Here is a 20,693-nt window from a genome sequence, read left to right as displayed (position 1 = left end):
TTTTATTTTCTGATTGAGAACTTGATAAACTTCCATGTTATGGAAAGAAGTTATATAAAGAAGGGGCTGCTTAGGATATTATGGAGTAGAACTGGAGATGGGAAGTTGAATGGCTTTAGGTTTGCTCTTGATTCTGTGCCTCAGACATAGGTTATTTATTTTTATTTTTATTAGAGAGAGAGCATGAGCAGAGGTGAGACATGGGGGGAGGAAAGGGAGGGAGAGAGAGTGAGAGAGAGAGAAAGGGAAAGAAAGAGAAAGAGAATCTTAAGCAGTCTCCATGCTCAAATCGGAGCCTGACACGGCTTGATCCCAGGACCTTGGGGTCATGACCTGAGCCAAAATCAAGAGTTAGATGCTCAACCTACTGAGCCACCCAGGCGCCCCAAGATAGGTTATGTTTGTAGAAGAATTGGCAGGCTTCTTTTATCAAATAAGTCATGGGGCTATAAGTTTGAAAGCTGTAAAAAGTTCATATTATTTTAAATCTCTTTTAAATATACTGATATAATCATAACTATATTAAATACTTGTTTAATAGATATAGAATAGTTCAGATATTTTAGTGCATACTGTATATAGGTGCTGTTCATGGATTGGTCAGTAGGACAAATGGAGGTCGTATCTTTAGGCAGTTTATAGTCTAGTGTTTATGTATAACCCCTGATATTGAGAATTTTACCCTCCCAAACTTACATTTTCTATGATTATAATAGTAAAGAATTCTTTTTAGAAAATTTTTAGCTTTGGAAAACATGTAAAGACAAAAAGATTTAGAAGCCCATAACTCAGAGGTTCACTTTGTGAAACATTTTGATTCAGTTCCTTTTCTCTATGCGAATTTATTAGTACATATTGAGCATATGTTTTATGAGATGAAAAGTCTACTTACGTGCTATATCTTGCTTTTAATTTTCAGTCTTTCTTTGAACAAGGGTTGTATATATAATTCATTTTTAAATCTATGAATCACTTTATGGATTCTGTAACCAAATTTACAATTTTTAAGTTTTTTTTTTTTTAAGTTTATTTATTTTGAAAGAGAGAGAAAAAGAGAGAGCAGGGGAGGGGCAAAGAGAGAGAGGGAGAGAGAGAGTCCCAAGCAGACTACATGCTGTCAGTGCAGAGCCCACTGTGGGGCTTGATCTCAGGAACCATGAGATCATGACCTGAGCTGAAATCCAGAGCAAGACGCTTTACTGACTGAGCCGCATCCAGGTTCCCCTTTTAAATTTTCTAACCCATGATATTCCACTTTAACATTTATAATTTCTTACACATAATTATGTCAGCCTTCTTTTTAGAACATTTTCCCAACTTATTGAGTTAAATGCTTGGCTTGATTCATTTATTTTTCTTTGTTGCTTCCTAATTAAAGCCTTTTAAAGTAGAAATCCTTTTTCATTGGGATATAAACAGTCTTTTGGGAAGTCACATTCTTGTCCCAGTTGTTACTACCAATAAAATTTCTTCTCAAGCAGCTTTGTGGTCTCTGGGAATCAGACGGTAATGTTTTATTGTTCTAGTCACTATTTTTTATTTCTCTCAAACAGATCAGTTGAACTGGTGAATCTTCTCGTTTGCATTTATCTTGCCAGGTAATCTTGGCAATTTGTTCGGTGCCTTACTTATAGTATTTTAAATGTTATTTTACCCTCTTTGGGTCTTAAGGTTCTAAATTCTGTCTTCCTGTATGATACCTCAGCCTACATCTACTGTCTTCTCAGTAGAGATTTTGTATCCCAGAACTGGAAGATCTTAGGGATCTTAGGGATTTTATTTTATTCCTTTATATATAATGATGTAGAGACTGGGGCTCAGAGGAAAAATAAGCTGGTGTACCTAGCATACTAAACTTCTGACCACTTCTGACCAGAGGTTTTAGTAGGTCTGTGATTTAAAAGCAGGGGCCACTTTCCATTTCATCCCTTTGGGCCTGATCAGTACTTATGTGAGAAACTGTTTTAGGATTTCATACTGTAGATTCAGATAATTCAGGTATTCACATAATAAATAAGGAACAATTCATTTAGTGAAAACGTTATTGTGAAACAGTATTATGACCTAAGTTGTATTTTAGGAAAATGAATTTGGCAGTGGTATTCAATGGTGGCTTGAGGTAGGATGATATTGTGAGGAGGTAAAGAAGGGATTTTGAAACTGCTTGGTGTGCTGGCTATCAAAATGAAGGCTTGAATCTGAGGTATATGAGTAGGGAAGAAATATTAGGGCTTGACAGTTAGAATGGAGAAAAGAGCAGAAAAGACAAAGGTAACATGAAAGTATCAGGTTTGTACAAAGGAGGAGACACAGAATCTGAAGGAGTCTTGAGGCTCTGAGCTGTCAGCACAGAGCCTGAAGTAAGGCTCAAACTCATGAACTGTGAGATCATGACCTGGGCTGAAGTTGGCCGCTTAACCGACTGAACCACCCAGGTGCCCCTCTCGTACATTTTAACTTGATAAATGATCAGTGTGTTGCAGTATGAGTAGTACATGATACAGATGTCACATAATAACAACTGAGCCATTCATTGCTTCTTTAAATTCGCTTTGATATATAAGTGCTTCGGATTACAAGCATGTTTCCTGAACTAATTATGCTCACAAATCAAGATTTTACTGTTTATATATTTATATATGAGGTTTCGTTAAATTTTTTTTTGTTTTTGCACTTTCTGTTTTAATTTTTCATTTAGAATATAGGTTCTATGTTATTTCCATGGGAAAAATTTATAAAAGATTGGGATTGGTGAGGCCTGTGAAACCTTGAGCAACTTAAGAAGATTGTTAAATTAAGGGTATTTTAGGTAGTAGCTGACTACCAGTAATGCACAATTTTGATTGATCCACATTAAGAATATTTTTGTAAAATGAACCCAGTAGCACATGGAATTAGTGAAATTTTGTTTTAGAATTTGAAGATAATTTAATCATGTAAAACAGAATAAAGTGATAATAAAACGATTTAAAACAAAATAAAAATTTAGATGTTTATTTAGATATTTTTACTTTCCTCCCACAAACTAAAGCATTATTGTACTCATACACGCACAAAATTTACTTGGTAGTAAGTTACAAAGTCTGGCAGTTTAGAACCTCTCAAGTTGGTTCTTCTGTTTTGGGGTTGTTTCTGGTTGTTTCCAATGAGGTTGTTTCCATTTGTAGAGTATCAGTAAAAATGGGTGAACCTAGGTTTTCATTTTCCTTAGGTAAATATCTAAGAGTAGAAACGTCAGGATATATAGGTAAATGTATGTTTAACATTATGAAAAACGTACCAAATTGTTTTCCAAAGTGGCTGTTATTATTTTGTATTCACATAAGAGACAAATGGGAGTTACAATTGTTTCATATCCTTTTCAACATTTTGTATTATCACTCTTTTTTATTTGAATCTAGTGGGTGTATGGTGGTAACTTAACGGTTTGGTTTCACATTTTCTTAATGTCAAACGATGTTAAGCATCTTTTCATGGTCTTATATGGCATTTTTATATCTTTTTTTTGGAAACATCAGTTTAGATCTTTCATATGTTTTAAAAAAGTGGGTTATCTTTTTTTTTTAAATGTTTTTTTATTTATTTCTAGGAGAGAGAGAGAGACAGCGTGAGCAGGGGAGGGTCAGAGAGAGAGGGAGTCACAGACTGAAACAGGCTCCAGGCTCTGAGCTGGCAGTCAGCACAGAGCCCGACGCGGGGCTCAAACCCACGAACCGTGAGATCATGACCTAAGCGAAAGTCGGACGCTTAACTGACTAAGCCACCCAGGCGCCCCAAGTGGGTTATCTTTTTTGTTATCAAGATGTGAGAGTTCTTTATTATTGTATATTCTGAATAGTCTTTAATCAGATGTGATTTGCAAATATTTCTTCTTGGGCTGTGGTTTGTCTTTTCATTTTCTTAATAGTATACTAATTTGCAGAAGTCCAAATTATCAGTTTTTTTAATGTAGCTTGTCCTTTTGTGGCCTGTTTAAAAAGTATTTACCAATTCTAAAGGCAAAAAGATTCCTAGATGTTTTATAGGTTTAACTCTTTGATTCACGAATGGTGTGAAGAAGCAAGGTTCACTTATTGGTATATGGATGTCCAGTCGTATTTCACTCTTTGTAAATACTGTCCTTCCCCATTATTTATGTTGACACATTTGTGTGTAATCAGTTGATGATGCATTGATTTGTTTTTGATTGGTGTGGGTCTATGATTGGACTTCTCTTCTGTTAATGTGTATATTATAATGGCAATACCACATTGTCTTGATTTATGAGCTTTGTAGTAAATTACAGAGTCTGGTAGTTTAGAACCTCTCAAGTTTGTTCTTCTGTTTTGGAATTGTTTTGGCTATTACATGCTTCTTTAATTTCCATGTACATTTTAGAATCTGTGAATTCCTAACAAAAAGGCAGCACAATTGTGGCCTAGATTGTGTAATAATATGGATGGAATTGACATCTTCCAGTCCTTGAATATGATACATTTCTACAACTGTTTAGATTTTAGGTTTCTTTTTGTCCTCTATTTAAAGATGAAAACAAAAACAAAAATCATAGCAGTGTTTTGTAGTTTTAAGGGTACAGACCTTATACATGTTTAGATAAAGTTTTGTCTCGAATATTTCATGTTTTATGCTATCTATTGTGTTTGGTTTTAATATATTTGAATTGTTCTTTGCTAATATAAAGATAAATACAAAAGATTTTTGTGTGTATCTTAAATCTGAGACTAGTAAAATTCTTTTTTACTTTGAGAAGCTTTTCTATTTTTAGGAGACTTTAGAGACTTTCTTCCACTTTTTAAAAATGGAAAGAGAGAAATATTTAAAAATTGAAAAAGAGAGAGCCAGCAAGTGAGGAAGGGGCAGAGAGAGAGGGAGAGAGAATTCCAGCTATCCACGTATAGCCCCATGTGGGGTTCTGTCCCATGAACAGTGAAATTGTGACCTGAGCTGAAATTAAATTGGAGGCTTAACCAATTGAACCACCCAGGTGCCCCTAATTTGAGAAGTTTCGAGTACATTTCTTAGGATTTTCCATGTAAAGGATTGTGAGGTTTGTGAATAAAGAGTTTTACCTTTTCCTTTACAATCTGTGTGTCTTTGATATACTTATATTTCTTGGCATTTTGCATTGGCTTGGACGCCTAGGATAATACTAAATAGAAGTGATTGGAGAGGAGGATATCCTTGCCTTATTCCTGAAAAGCATGCAGTCATTCAGCATTAGGTATGATGTTACTTGTAGGTTTTTCATAGATGACTTATTATCAGTTTGAGGATGTTCCTTTATAGCCCTAGTTTGGTGAAGGTTTTTTATAATGACTAGTTCTGAATTTTTTCAAATGATTTTTCTATACCTTTTGAGATGATCAGATGGCTTTTGTGTTTTTAGTCGGTTGATATGGTGAATTACATTGTTAGATTTTTTGATTGGTAAGCTTCCTGCATGCCTGGGATAAAATGTACTTATTGATGATGTATGATTTATAATTCTTTTGTTGTTAACATGTTGCTTATTTAGATTTGCTATATATTTTGTTAAGTTTTTTGTGTGTATGTCATGAGGATTATTTGGCTATAGTTTTGTTTTTCTGATAGTTTTTCTGGTTTTATTAACGTGTTATTGTTGGCTCTTAAAATAAAGTTGGAAACATTCTTCTCTTTTAAAAATTTCTGGGAGGGGCGCCTGGGTAGTTCAGTCAGTTAAGCGTCCGACTTTGGCTCAGGTCATGATCTCATGGTTCGTGGGTTGGAGCCCCGCGTCCGGCTCTGTGCTGACAGCTAGCTCAGAGCCTGGAGCCTGCTTCAGATTCTGTATTTCCCTGTCTCTCTGATCTTCCCCCGCTCACGCTGTCTCTCTCTCTCTTTCTCTCAGAAATAAATAAAACATTCAAAAAATTCTGGGAAAGATAATGTAGAGTTCATAGTAATTCTTTTTTAAGGAAGAATTCATCTGTGAAATTATCGGGATCTGTGGTGTTGTTTATGAGAAGATTTGTAACTACAAATTCAATTTCTCTTAGAGACCTAGGACTCTAAATTGTTTCTTAAAGTAATTTTTGGTAATTTATGTCATTCAAATAATTTGCATTTTTTCATTTCAGTTGTCAAATTGATAGACATAAAATTATTGGGAAGAATCACTTATTATCCTTTTAGTGTATGTGAGATTTATAATGATGACTCTTATTTGTGTTGATGCTAATTTGTATTCCACTCTAGACTTTCCAAAGGCTCTGCCACCCCCTCTTTTTATTTATCTGGCTAGTTCAGTTGAAGAACCAGCATTTGGTTTCATCATTTTTCTCTGTTATTTTGACTGGTTTCAGTATCTTTGATTTTTTTTTGTTTTAGTTACAGATTTTAATTTGTCTTAATTTATGTATGATTTACTCTTTCTAGTTTCTAAATATGAAAACTGAGGTGACTGATATGAAATCTTTCTTGTTTAGTAATATAGGTATTTAATACTGTAATTTTCCCTGGAACACTGTTTTAGCTATATCCCATAAATTTTGATATCTTGTGTTTTCATTTCATTTAGTTAATTTTTTCTAATTTCTCTGATCACACCTTCTTTGATAAAACAAGTTATTAAGATTGAGTTGGTCAGAGACTTCATATTTTTTTCCTGATATATATTTTTACTAATTCTTTTGTGGGGAGAGAAGGGGCAGAGAAAGAGATGAACAGAGGATCCAAAGCAGGCTCTGCAGGGAGCCTAATATGGGGCTTAAACACAAGAACCAGGAGATCATGACTGAGCCAAAATCTAGAGTTGAACGTTTATCCAACTGAGAACTCAGGTGCCCCCATATTTTTACTGATTTTTATTTTAACTCTATTGTGATCAGAATTTTAAACTTTACTGGGATTTCTTTTACAGTCCAGGATAATCTCATCTTGGTGAATATTTGATAATGCACTTGAAAACGGTATTCACTGTTGTGTGGTGGAGTGTTGGGTGGAATGTTTTATGTGCCTCCTTAACAGCTAGGTCAAGCTGGTTGATAATGTTACTTAAGGCTCTATATCTTTACTGACTTTTTTATTTTTTGGTCTATTTATTCTCCCAATTACTGAGAGAAGAGTATCAATATTTACAATTAAAAGAGCAGATTTGCTTGTTTCTCTTTTGCTCTCTTACAGATTCATTCATATTTAGGCCACTATATCATTTTGATGAATCAACTCTGTTCTCCTCATGGAAAGTTTCAGTTTTTCTTTTACAAAGTCTACTTTGTGTGATACAAATACTGTTACACCATTTTCTTTTTAATTGTGTTTGCATGGTGTATCTTTTTTTGTCCCTTTAATGTATGTCTTATATTTTAATTATGAGGTCAGTTATGTGCTAGTCATCTAATTTTATAAATACAGTTTTATTGGAACACGGTCAGCCACACCATGTCATTTATGTGTTACATGTGACTGCTTTCAAATTATAAATGCAGACTTGAATTGTAATGTTAGAGACCATAAGGATGTCTAAAATCTTTATTGTATGGCTCTTTACAATAAAGTTTGCTGACCTCTATATAAGTTTTTTTTGTATATAGAATTTAATTGGATCTTGTTTTTTTATACATTCTTATAATCGCTCTGTTTTAAGTAGTGGTTTTATGTTATTTACATTTAATGTAATAATATGGCAACATTTCAGTATGCTATTTTTACTATTTTATATTCATCACATCTCTTTTTGTTTCTCTTTTTCTTGTTACATATCTGGTTTTAGATTAATTAAAGATGATTCCATTTTGCATTTACTGTTGATTTATGAACTGTACCTATATTTTCTTTAAAATAATTCTTTTTAAATTAAGAATTTAGCTTATAGAGCAGTTTTAGATTCACAACAAAATTGAGGGAAAGATACAGAGGTTTCCCATATATCTCTTGCTCCTACATATGCACAGTCTCCCCACTTATCACCATCTTCCATCAGAGTATATATTTGTTGCAATTGATGAACCTACCTGGACACATATAATCATTTGAGTCTAATGGTTTACATTGTGGCTTACTCTTGGGGTTATACATTCTCTACGTTTGACAAATGTATCATGATAAGTATCCATTATTATATATCATACAAAGTATTTTCTCTCCCCTAAAAATCCTCTGTGCTCTACCCATCCTGTCCTTTCACCACCCCCTGGATATCACTGATCTTTTTATTATCTACATAGTTTTTTACCTTTTCCAGAATGTCATATGATTGGAATAATACAATATGTGGCCTTTTCAGATTGGCTTATTTATGCATTTTAGGTTCCTCCGTGTCTTATCATAGCATGATAGTTCCTTTCTTTTTAGTGCTGAATAATATTCCATTGTCTGGTTGTGCCACAGTTTATCCGTTCACCAACAAGGAAATCTGGTTGCTTCCAAGTTCTAGCAGTTATTAATAAAAGTGCTATAAACATCCATGTTCAGACTTTTACTTGTACCTACGTTGCCAGCTCCTTTGAGTGAATACCAAGGGGTGCAATTGCTCGACCATATGGGAAAAATATGTTTAGTTTTGTTAGAAACCACCAAACTTTCTTCCAAAGTGGTTGTACCATTTTGCATTTCCGTCAGCAATGAATGAGAGTTCCTGCCGCTCAGCATCCTTGCAGCATTTGGTATTGTCAGTGTACTGGAGTTTGGCCATTCTAATAGGTGTGTAGTGATACCGTGGTTCATTTGCATTTCCCTGATGATCTATAATGTGTGGAACATCTGTATGCTTTGTTGTCATCTGTACATCTTCTTCAGTGAGGTGTCTGTTAAGGGTTTTGAAATTGTTTCTTTTTTATATTCAGCATTTTCCCAGAGTTTACAGTATACATTATTAACATATTTCTCTACCTTCAAATAATATACCACTTAAGATATATGGTAAGAACCTTCTAAAAAGTCTACTTCTATTTCTTCCTCTGCTGTCCTTTGTACTCTTGCAGTCTTTGCTTTTCTTCCTCATGTTTGTTAGTCCCTTAATACATTGTTGTTATTCTTATGAGTATCTTTGAAGAGTTTTCAAAATGAGACAAAAAGTCTTTTGTGTTTAACAACAGACTTAACAGTTCTAGCATTCTTCCATTTTTTATGTCATTTCAGATTTCTTGTCTAGTATCATTTTCCTTCTGCTGCAAGAACTTACTTTAACAATTCATGTAGTAAAAGTCTGCCGGCAGTGAATTCTCTCAACTATTATTTGTTTGGAAAACTTTTTATTTTGCCTTTATTTATGAGATGGATTAGGGTTTTCAGTGTTAGGCTTGGAGTTACAATTTAAAAGTATATAGTGGTTTGGGAATTAAGACTTTTAAGTTTTACTTTATTTTACTGAAGTTGGCTACTAGCAGCCAGGTTTACTTGTTATCTGTTTGTTATTGTCTTATAAAGTAATTATAAAAGTGATTATACTGCTTTTGATCAACTGCATGTTGTCTTAAATATATTTTAAAGAAGGCACTTACTGTAGGATAGTCAGTCACTTTGTTTTCTCCTCCAGTCCCTGGAGTTTTTATGCACTGTATTTGTAGCAGCATTTGTTACACTCTGGGGTATAGTTATTTCTATGCCACAGAAAGATTACCAATACAAATTAATTGTAGAGATGACTCTTGTGAAAAAAAAATAGGAAATAAAACAATTTTCTATTTTTCTTGCCGTAGTTTGTCATCTGGGTTTAAGGTCATTTACTTTTATTTAGTTCATGTCCAAATTATAAAGTGTTTTCCTGTTACGTACTAAAATTTTATCCATAAGTCATTTATTATGCACACAACTGATCTTGAAGATGACATGACTGAGGGAGGTACATATATGTGTCTTGGGCATGGTCTCTCTAGTATTGATATATTTAATTCTATATAATTTTGACAAAACATGAAAAATTCTGATGCTGACACTAGCTTTGGGACCTTGGGCTGGTTACATATGTTAACCTAAATTTTCTTTTTTGAGATATTGTCTAACAAAATTATGAGAATTAAATGAGACTATATATACATAAATTACTCAATACATAAGTGTTCATGAAATGGTGGTTCTTAATTTTTATTTTATATTTCCACTTTTTTATTTCTTTGTAAAATTAAAGGTACAAGTTACCTCAGAGATGCCTTTTTTAGAGATTAACAATTCAAGAGCTTTAAAATTTAGATTGTATCTGTTTCTGGGAGTAATTTGATTGACTTATAGGAAAGGACATCTGTATAGAAAGAGAAAGAAAACAAAATGTAAGGAGGAGGACAGAATAGGGGAAGGAGACCATCAAGACAAATGTAGTTATCAAAATATGAACATTAATTTTTTTCTCCTTAGATGAACCATGTTTCTTGTTTCTTTGTTTTTTTTTTTTTTTAATGTTTTATTTATTTCTAGGAGAGAGAGAGAGAGAGAGAGCGTGAGCAGGGGAGGGTCAGAGAGAGAGGGAGACACAGACTCTGAAACAGGCTCCAGGCTCCGAGCTGGCAGTCAGCACAGAGCCCGATGCGGGGCTCGAACCCACGAACCGCGAGATCATGACCTAAGCGAAAGTCGGACGCTCAACCGACTAAGCCACCCAGGCGCCCCGTTTCTTGTTTCTTTGTATGTCTCATAACTTTTTGTAGAAGACTGGGCATTTTGAATATTGTTATGTGGAAACTCTGGAAATCAGATAATTCTCTCTCCAGTGTTTGTTGTTACCGTTGTGGGTTTTGCTTAGTGCTTTTTTAAAGTACGTTTGTAAGTCCGTACTTACACTCTGGCGTGTGTAGCCCTTACCGTTCTGCTTGTTTGGTGGTCAGCTGATGTTTTGACAGAATTGCTTTTAAATGCCTGCAGCCAGGAGAGAAGAAAAGAAGTAACAAAAAATACTCTTCCCATCTTTGCAGATTTGCTCTTTTGGGCACTCCTGCGGTGCTTAGGCTGGTTACAGCTCTCTCCCAGCTTTTACTTTCTACCTGTGTAGAGCCTAAAGGCCAAACGGCAAGTGAAAGCTTAGGGTCTTTGCAGGCTTTTTCTGAACGTGAAACCTGTCCTGGGTAGGCAGGTGGCTTTCTCAATTCCGTAGTGTACAGGGGAGCCTTTCGAGGACCGTATACCCACACATACCTTCTTTCCCCACATCTTCCTTCCGAGGCTTCCAGTCTGTTCAGTGCTGTCCCAAGTGTCGTTTCTGGCTCAGGCTGCTGCAGCTAATACCCGTGCCTTTAACTGCTTTCAGCGCAAGTTTCTTAACCCTGGGGATGTTCTAAGTTTGGTGACACAAAGACAGTTCTTTGCACCTGTCCTTTGGGAAGCTGCCAGATAGGTTGACACCCACAACCTTGAGTCTAAGAGTCCTGCTGCTTCTCTGGAACTAGAAACCCTTACCGCTTGTGCAGAGCGGACACTGTCCTGATGACCTTTGCCCTCTTGGATGTGGGTGATAAGGATGGGACATTCCTTTTATAACAGAACAGTGGCTGCTTCTTCACAAAGCCTTCCTCTGGTTGCTGTACATTTTTGTCTTGGTTCCCAAATTTTTCAGAAGTTGATTTTGATAAGTTTCTGCCAGCTCGTTAGTGTTTTAGGGAGAACGTGGCCCCCGGAGTTGCCCGTTCTGCCAGTTTTTGGTGATGTCATCTTTTTCAAGGGAAGATGTTGTAAACTGATTTCACTTTGAAAATAGTTAGAAACTGGAAATGAATATATAATTAAGCCTGATTTTAAGAACTTAAAATTGTGTGTAGTGTACTTAGTGCCTTACTAAGTCAAGAGTGCAAGTCTTCTGAATTGTACTTGTTAAAGCCTACATATTTTCTAAGTAGTAATAGGAGAAAAAGTTAGGCAACCGAGGGTATAAACAGGAAGAAGAAAACACCTCTGTCTTTGTAATCCCCCTCTCCACCGAGCATTAAAAAAGGTATATAGCAATAAGAGCAATTCATTACTGAAGGAGAAAAGTTGAATACAGTAGAAGGTCTGGCTTACAGCTAGGCCCTCTTCCCTTCCTCCTGCCCTCCCGTCTTGCCATCTTCCCATTCCATGTGAAACACCGAATAATTTTCATGGGCTTAGCACTGTAGTAGAGGTATAGATATAGTGGATAGTTAGATAGAAATTGTCCTTACCCTTACAAAGCTTATTGTAATGTGGGAAATAGGAAGAAACCTGTAAACATCTCTATCATGCAATGATTGCATGGTGTGCATGGGTGTCATGGGAATTCAGAGAAGGGCCAACTTTGTGGGTAATGGGAAGGCTTTCTGGAGGTAGTGGTATCGAAACTGGTGTTTGGAGGTTTAATGGAAGTTAACAAATAAAAAAGCTGGGAGAGAACTCTATGTCATGTACGGGGAGTAACATATATGAAAAGTTTTAGATGTAGTGAGAGATATGCCATGCAGAAATTGTTCCTATGTCCATAGCTAGGAAATGGAAAGTAGAGGAAGCTGAAGTTGGGGTGTTAAATTATGGCTTTATTGGTAGTGTTATCTAGTTTAGAATTGATCCAGAAGAATAAGTTGCAAAGAAATTCAGACGGTTAATAATTGCCCAATCTGATCTAATTAATGAAAAAGAATTATCCCATATGATTCTTATAATCTAAGATTTCAAAACAGACATTTAAAAGCTTTATATTAAAAAAAGATATTCAAATTGCTAGTAATTATAGTACTTTGAGAAGACATTTTCCAAGTCAGCATAATAGATTCTAAGTTTTTATATAATAAGTTTTTCTTTATGTAAATAACTTACTTCATTAAAAAAGCCCAAATATAATACTTATTTTATATACATTCACATGACCAATTCCTGAGTAGGAAATCCCATTGTGGGCCACTTTTCTTGCAGTGGTAATACCTTTGAGAATTTTAAAGAAAAGCCTTGGAAGAAAAGACTCTTACCTTCAAATAGAGTATTACATTGATGCATTCAGATTTACAGGAAACTTAATTGAGTTGTATATCTTGTTTCTAAACTATAGAAACAGTGAATTTAGCTTTTTTAGCTTTGTTATGCCATTTTGTTGGATTTTTACGTGGTTTTTCTATGATTTTTTTTTAGTGTTATTGCTAATTTTCTTGTAATTGAGCCTTCAGAGTCTTCTACTTTCCTGATAAAATAACCTCAAGTAAATTGGCTGCTTTTTAAAATTAAAAAAAATATATAAAAATGTACTATCTCTGGGTGTTTTATTTTTTACCCATAGAAATTATTTTCACTTTCCTTTTATCCCACACAGTTCATAAAACACTGATTTCTTTGTAGAGCTACTATAATACATCCCATTTCTATTTTTAAAGTTTGTACTTTTGACTTCATATGAAGGTGTTGAGGTTCATTTTTCAATAGATTAGAATCCTGAATCTGTCACTTATATGTGACCTTGTTCATGCTGCTGTTCATGATCTTCATTTATGTTCATTTCTATGAGGATGATTTTGCCTTTTCCTCATAGGATTGTTAAAGAATAGTTTAATAAAGGCCAATTGTTTCTACTTTCTCTTACATGTTTTAGTTCGGTAAATATTGAACCACTCATTTTTAAGTGGGGAATAAATATTTTTCTGATTTTAGAATGATAATTTTATCAGCACTTAGCCTTATTCACATTAAAGTATTAAAATTATAATAAAGGTTAGAAAGACCATCTGAAAATATATAACCACTTTACAAAATCTACAATAAATATTTTTACAGCTGCTGGCAAAGAAATCAGAGAGCCAGACTGTACTCTTTTGTAATTAAATGAAATATAGAAAGGAGCATTGTTTTTTAAATGAAAGATGGAACCGTAAGCTTCACATAACAGAGCCTGATTGTTAGAATTACACATATTAATTGTTAATTCCTTTAAAAGCAGACTATTTTTTTTCTTCCTACTGAGCCCATCTCTGTTATTTACACATTACATAATGGTTGTTGGTTATGCCAGACTCAACTGTGAAGCACTTACAATTCATTTAGGAGATTAGTCTAAAAAAATTCTGCAATATTCTCTCATTTTAATGTATCCTAATTCTTACACAGTCTCTTTAGAAGTTCAGACGCTTAGGCTTAAACCTTGGGGTATCTGCCTCTGTTAGTGCAGTCAGTAAGTGTCCACGTCATTGATTTTCAAGCCTGTGGTTTATTTTTCTCTATATGGTTCCCTTCTAGATTACTTCTTCTGAGTTCTAACCACTGGTCTACAAGATTCATAGGAGTGACCCAGGTCAATTGGATATATAATAGTGAAAAAGCAAACAGTTCTTTGATAAGACAATGGTATGGTGAAAAGATGTTCGAGTTGTTTTTCATAGATCTACAATTAATATCTAAGAGAGTACTTAATCTTAACATAGTAGTTTAATGTTTGCTGGAAACAAGGCTTAAGCTAGCCGTTTCCCGGTACTTCAGACGTTTGTGATCACGTGACTATATATATATATATATATATATATATTTTTTTTTTTTTTTTTTTCCCAAAGCTCAAAGCTGGGGTTATAAGAGAACTGGTAATAGCTCACCTTAACTAATGCTAGCTATATGCCTCATTTTGTTCCTAAGGCTTAAACCCGATTGTGTTATTTAATCCTCACAACAACAACACTATTAGATAGGGAACTTTCATTCCCATATATTTAAAAGTTTTTTCTTAATGTTTATTTTTGAGAGAGAGACAGAGAAAGAGAGAGAGACAGAGAGAGAGAGACACAGAGCATAAACAGGGGAGGAGCAGAGAGAGAGGGAGACAATGACTCTGAAGCAGGTTCCAGGTTCTGAGCTGTCAGCAGAGAGCCGGACGCAGGGCTTGAACTCACATGCCCTGTGCAAAAGTCAAACGCCACCCAGGTGCCTCTAACCAACTGAGCTGCCCATGTGTCCCTCATTCCTATATTTAGATGAAGTAACTGAGACTTAGAGAAGTACAGTCATTAAGATCACACAGCAAGTGAGTAGTATAGCTAATATCTGAATCTAGGAAGAGTGAATTCAGAGACAATCTTTTAACTGTTTTTGTAGCTATTTTTGTTAATAAGACGAATAGGAAAAGTTGAAGTGGTTTCATACATAGAAGTAAAACCAGCCTTTTACCTGAAAGAATATCTAGGTCAGTTAAAAAAAAAAAAAAAGGTCAGAAATTAGGATGAAGGCTAGTTTCTCATAAGCTGAGTTTTAGTGCTATTACAGAGAAAAATATACACATAATGTTTTATTTTAAAATATAAGAATATTCTGTTTTTAAATTCCTAAATTTTGAAAGGCTTAAAATAGTTCTTAAATGAGATTTTATTGCTTGTATGGACGTGTATGAAGACCAATTTATTCTGATCCTGGCATCAAATCCCAGGGTTTTGATCCTGGATCCTGTATTTACTAGTTTTGTAACCTTTACCAAATTAAATTTTCTTTGCCTCTTTTTCCTTGTCTGTAAAATGAAGACAACAATAGCTTCTTTCTCATAAGCTGTTGTGAGAATTAAATTATTTAACATATGTAAAGCCCTTAGAATGAATAGTACTAAACGATGTAACATTACATCGTGGTGGTATTATTATTACTGTTATTATTATTAATCTTATTTATATCATAGCCTTTGGTTATCTACTCTTATTAATTAAATTTTTTGATATAAAAATCTACTTCTTGAATCTAGTTTCTGGTACCTGTCTGCCCCAATCTTATTTTTCCTTTGCTTCTATTTTCTTAACTATTTATATTTTATGTCTTCTTATGCTTAATGTAACCTATAAGCCAGTTTCAACTTTTGGGGAGATAAGGTAGAATATACATACATACATATGTACATATATACATCTTTATTTCTGGAACTTAACACTGTTAATTCATGGGCTTTTTCTTTTCCACAGATATATCCCTAGCACCTAGAACACTAATTTCCAGTCTTTAATAAATATTTATTAATAAATGAATGATTTCAGATTAGTCAGGCATTTTTGTATATGACTGTTATTTTCTTCCTAAATTTTTCATTCTTTAGACCAGAAAGATACCCATTTTATCAATGTTCTTCTTTAAGAATGGTGCTTATAACAATATAATTAATATATCTTATGTGAATTGGCTATTAGAGAATAAGGGTATAATTATATCCTTTATTATATGTGTATTTATCTATCACTATACTTAAATTAGCATTTGGGGAGATAGTAATACTTTGGCTCATTTTTGACTTAATGCCGCAAGTCAGATAACGTTGCTACTAATCATCTTTGTATATCAATTCACATTCTTTAAAATAAAGTATTATAAAATACTAGTATATCTCTTTTAAGTATTTAAAAAATTTAAAAAGAATTTTTTGAGAGATGGGGAGAGTTTGTGCTCAGGAGAGAGAAAATGGGGGTGGCAGAGAGAGAGGGAGGCATAGAATCCAAAGCAGGCTCCTGGCTCTTGGCTGTCAGCACGGAGCCCCATGTGGGCTCGAACTCACAAACCTTGAAGAACACGACCTGAGGCTAAGTCAGACACTTACCCAACTGAGCCACCCAGGTGCCCCTCTTTTAAGCATTTTTTTCAGATGGATTCTATCATTTTAACATTAACTGTAAGTTTGCCAGTATCCGTTTTAGATTTCTTTATATTCTATACATGGAGATTAGGTCCTTTTTTCTTTCTTTTCTGTTACATCTTACTTGTCAGTCTAGTAATATCACAAAAGAAAATGAATTTCATGTATTAAAATTTATCCCTAGTGAATTCTTCATTTTCTAGTGACTATCACTTTTAAGAGTCAAACTTTTTTTTGGGAGAGAGAAAGAGAGAGAGCAAGTTTGCAAGCACTAGCAAGGAGGGGCAGAGGGAAAGGAGGAGAGACCGTCTTAGTCGTGACCAGTACATAGCCCTGTACAGGGTGTGGGGGGCTGGTGGTAGTGCCGGTGGTGGGGCTTGGGGGGCGGTGCAGGGTGGGGCTGCTTGATCTCATGACCTGAGCTGAAATCAAGAGTCAAATGTTTAACTTACTGAGCCATCCAGGCACCCAAGTGCCAAACTCTTTCTCTTTTTCATAGGAGTTTGTCCTCAATCCCACCGTAGTCCTCCACTATTTTGCTCTACTTGATTTGGAATTGCCTTTTTCTATTAAAAATTAGATTTTGCTAGTTTTAGTTCTTACAGCACTTTTATCTATAGCTTTCACATTTTTATCAAAATTAGTTTTAGAGTAGAAGACTTGAAATTTTTAGAGTAGCTTTGCTATCGTGCCAGTTGAAGTCTTTTATTATTTTTAATTTATTGTTGTGAATAATCTCTCCTGTTATCATTAGTTATTGTTTCTTTTTGTTCATTTTCAGCTGGTTGGTGGAGAATTTGACTTGGAGATGAACTTCATCATCCAGGATGCAGAGAGTATAACATGCATGACAGAGCTTTTGGAGCACTGTGATGTCACATGTCAAGCAGAAATATGGAGCATGTTTACAGCCATTTTACGAAAAAGTGTTCGGAATTTACAGACTAGCACAGAAGTTGGGCTAATTGAACAAGTATTGCTGAAAATGAGTGCTGTAGATGACATGATAGCAGGTATGAGGTTATCTGACAGGAAAATAGATTTTAAATGTTTCTAAAGATTCACGTACTTCTCTTTATATTCTACTGGTAATACAGATTTGTTGAAGCTAACTTGATTTAAAATAGATAAATAGAAATGTATAGAAAGTTTGCCTTGTATATTAAGGGAAAACTTGAAGAAAGGAAGTACTTTCTTCTGTATTAGACAAGCAATTATAATTTTGCTTTTCTAAGTTTTAGAAAATCTCAATAATGTGGAATACTATGAAATCCATCAGAAAAATAAACACTGCCTTTTTACATAGTACTGAGTCAAACCATTACGTAACTAAGTTTACAGCATGTATTACAATTCTGTGTAATGAGCACTTCACCAGCTTTTTTGAGCTCCATGCTCTTCATTTTGACATATGTGGAAATATGATAGGAGGCACTAATAGCCTTGGGATAAGCATGTTGAATTTTTAGGAAGTGTCCATTTACTGTTTTTTTTTTAAGAGAAAATTTGTATTAAAGTAAACATAAAATAAAAAGATGTATTATAGATTAGAGCATGGAATTTCAAGATAAAAATATTAAGTTTTGTGCTTGTTATGCATTATTTCAAATAACTTTGAAATCTGTGATTATTCATTGCCAACCCTTACCTCCCTCCAAGTTCATTCTCCTTTGTTGTTAGATGCACTTCAGTAGAAATGTTTTGAAAGATGGTCCCAGAGCAACATTATTTTCTGAAAATAAGTTTTGAGTTTGAGATGTTGGTTTATTTAAGCCAAAAATGTTCAGCATAAGTTTCTTCTGATGTAAAATGGTTTTCATAGTTTTAAAAATGCTAATATGACTCCTCACAGTATCATATCTTATCCTTAAAAGTAAGTCAGACACCAGAGAATCCTGTGTAATATTTTGATTTATGCACAGTTAAATTTAATATTAGTATAACAAAACATTAAATAAGAAATGGAGTGAAGGATAAGTTAAACATGAATGCTTTTTAAATTTAAACAGTATTTTAAAAATTTTGTTTTTCTTGGAGTATATTAAAATCGTTACTGATTGCTTTCAAGGTGTCATCTCTCTCTATTTAGAATGATTTAACATTTTCTATATTGGTTAACTTGATGAAAAATGAAATTCAAATTTAGAACATCTGTTAAATGATGATATCTACCATCTTTAAACCATTCTGTAATTCTAGCATTCTTTAATATAAGGAATTTATTTGCATGAACTTATAAATACATCTGTGTAGAACATCCTACAACCTTTGAGTCCTCATATCTGGGTTTAATCCCTGAAGCTCTTTTTTTGTTTTTGTTTTTGTTTTTGTTTTTTTTTTTGTTTTGTTTTGTGAAGTGCACTTTAGAAAATGAGCCACAATTACATACATAGTAGTTTGCTGATGAATAATTCATGAGCCTTGAGGTATAAAATGATACTTATCTTGATTATTAATGCAGAAGTTCATATGTTCATATTTTCTATTATATAAAGCTCCTTAATTTTCTTATATTTGCTTCTCAGTGATAATAATGCTGGTAACACAAAGCTTTCACTTTTTGTTCTTTTAGTCATTGAATAAACATCAGAACATTTCCTATACCTTACCATTCCATAGAGAAATTAAAATTTAGATAACATAGTAAAGAAGCTGTAATAACCAACAAAAATACTACTAAGTTCTCACTCTGGATATTTAGAGCATGTTAAGTTCAAAGAGGCATTTTTCATTTACTAATGTGTAGGTATGATGAGAAGGTAGTTAAACATCTATACTGAATTGATAACAGAATTTCAAAGTCTTACTACTTTTTCCATCTTTAAAAATTCTGTCCAGAAAAGATCTGCAATAACAAAATTGAACTGCTTGGTTTTATGTATAATAAATAAGAAATTTTAATAATTATGTTTTTAAATAAAAATTTAATAGATCACTTTTTGTGACATCCATATGAGGTGAGATAAAGGTTGGGAGAAAGAAGTTCAGTGTTTTAGAAAAGTATTTGTAGGCAAATGTTTAAGAAATCTATGAATTTGCTGTTGCAACTAATTGCTTAAAAGCGTTTCATATTAACGTAGGATTTTAATAAGGTGCTTGATTTCTATCGAGAATTGTGGCTTAGAAAGAGATCTTCTGACTAATACGTAGTAACCATAAACTTTTTTACTGAGTGATGAAACATTTTATTGCATTAAAAGATCTCTTCCAAAAGTGGCATTATCAGTAGTCACAATTTTCTCATAAAGATTGCTTACTTATTGTGGCATTAAGTAAGATTAGCCAATTATCTATTGAGGAAAATAACCATCTTAAATTTCTATTTTGAAATAGTTTTAAAGTCTCAAATTCCAGGTATTGTATTATTGTATAATATATATTATTTATCAGTAACTATTTCAATTTATCCTAACTCACTTTTTAAATTAGTTGATGATAAATTATTTAGAATGTGTATGTGTATTGATTGTAATAACTGTATAGTATCTTTAGTCCTTGGGAAGTACTTTAGAAATTGGGTAAATGAAATATAAATATTTAGATGTTTAATTTCTTACAAAGAGCAATAGATAGAGGTACTACTCACAGTGTCTAGAGATGAGAAATAATTCAAGGCCAAGAGATTAAATGTATAATTTTCCTGTTATCTGGTGAGCTGGTATGTCTCTCATACGCACATAAACACAAGAACAGAATGGATATCACTTGTAATGCATTGAAGTCATACTTTTAGAGACTGGTCGGTAACATGGATGGCCCTGGAGCTGTACAGCTTAGGTTTTAATCCTGACCCTACCACTTAGACTGTGTTCTTGGGCAATGTGATTAGGTTATTTATGCCTCACTTTCCTCATTTTAGGAAGGGTCTAATACTAGCACTTGCCTCATAGGCTTGTTAAGAGGACTTGTGCACCTAATAATTGTAAACCACTTGTAATAATGCCAGGCAACGAGTAAGTGCTCAAAATTGTTGTTAATGGGATAAGGATTATTTCCAGAATATGTTTTATTAATAATAGATAATTCTAAAAGAAAATATGGTCAACTATCACTTTTTTTATTTGAAAATAGTCAATTTACATTGTTAAATCATTGTACCTTTCTATATTTTTGCCAACCTTTCCCTGCATACAGCGGATGTGTGTATGTCGATATGTGTGTGTGTGTGTATATTCTAGGAATTTATAAAATCTATTTTATATATTTGCTAAGGAAACTT

At 33.8% G+C, this 20,693-nt stretch overlaps 1 protein-coding gene across 1 annotated transcript in view; it reads left to right on the top strand.

Moving 5' to 3' along the window:
- Positions 1-20,693, top strand: part of NBEA (neurobeachin) — a 693,804-nt gene that overhangs the window by 54,428 nt on the left and 618,683 nt on the right. Inside the window, exon 2 of the mRNA XM_039251874.1 lies at positions 17,256-17,487. Coding sequence (XP_039107805.1) covers positions 17,256-17,487 — 232 coding nt within the window. The remainder of the gene's footprint in view (positions 1-17,255; positions 17,488-20,693) is intronic.

The sequence above is a fragment of the Hyaena hyaena genome, unplaced genomic scaffold, assembly GCF_003009895.1.
Source record: "Hyaena hyaena isolate Hyena2069 unplaced genomic scaffold, ASM300989v1 scaffold_398, whole genome shotgun sequence".
Taxonomy (NCBI): domain Eukaryota; kingdom Metazoa; phylum Chordata; class Mammalia; order Carnivora; family Hyaenidae; genus Hyaena; species Hyaena hyaena.
This window is presented reverse-complemented; position numbering and strand designations above follow the sequence as displayed.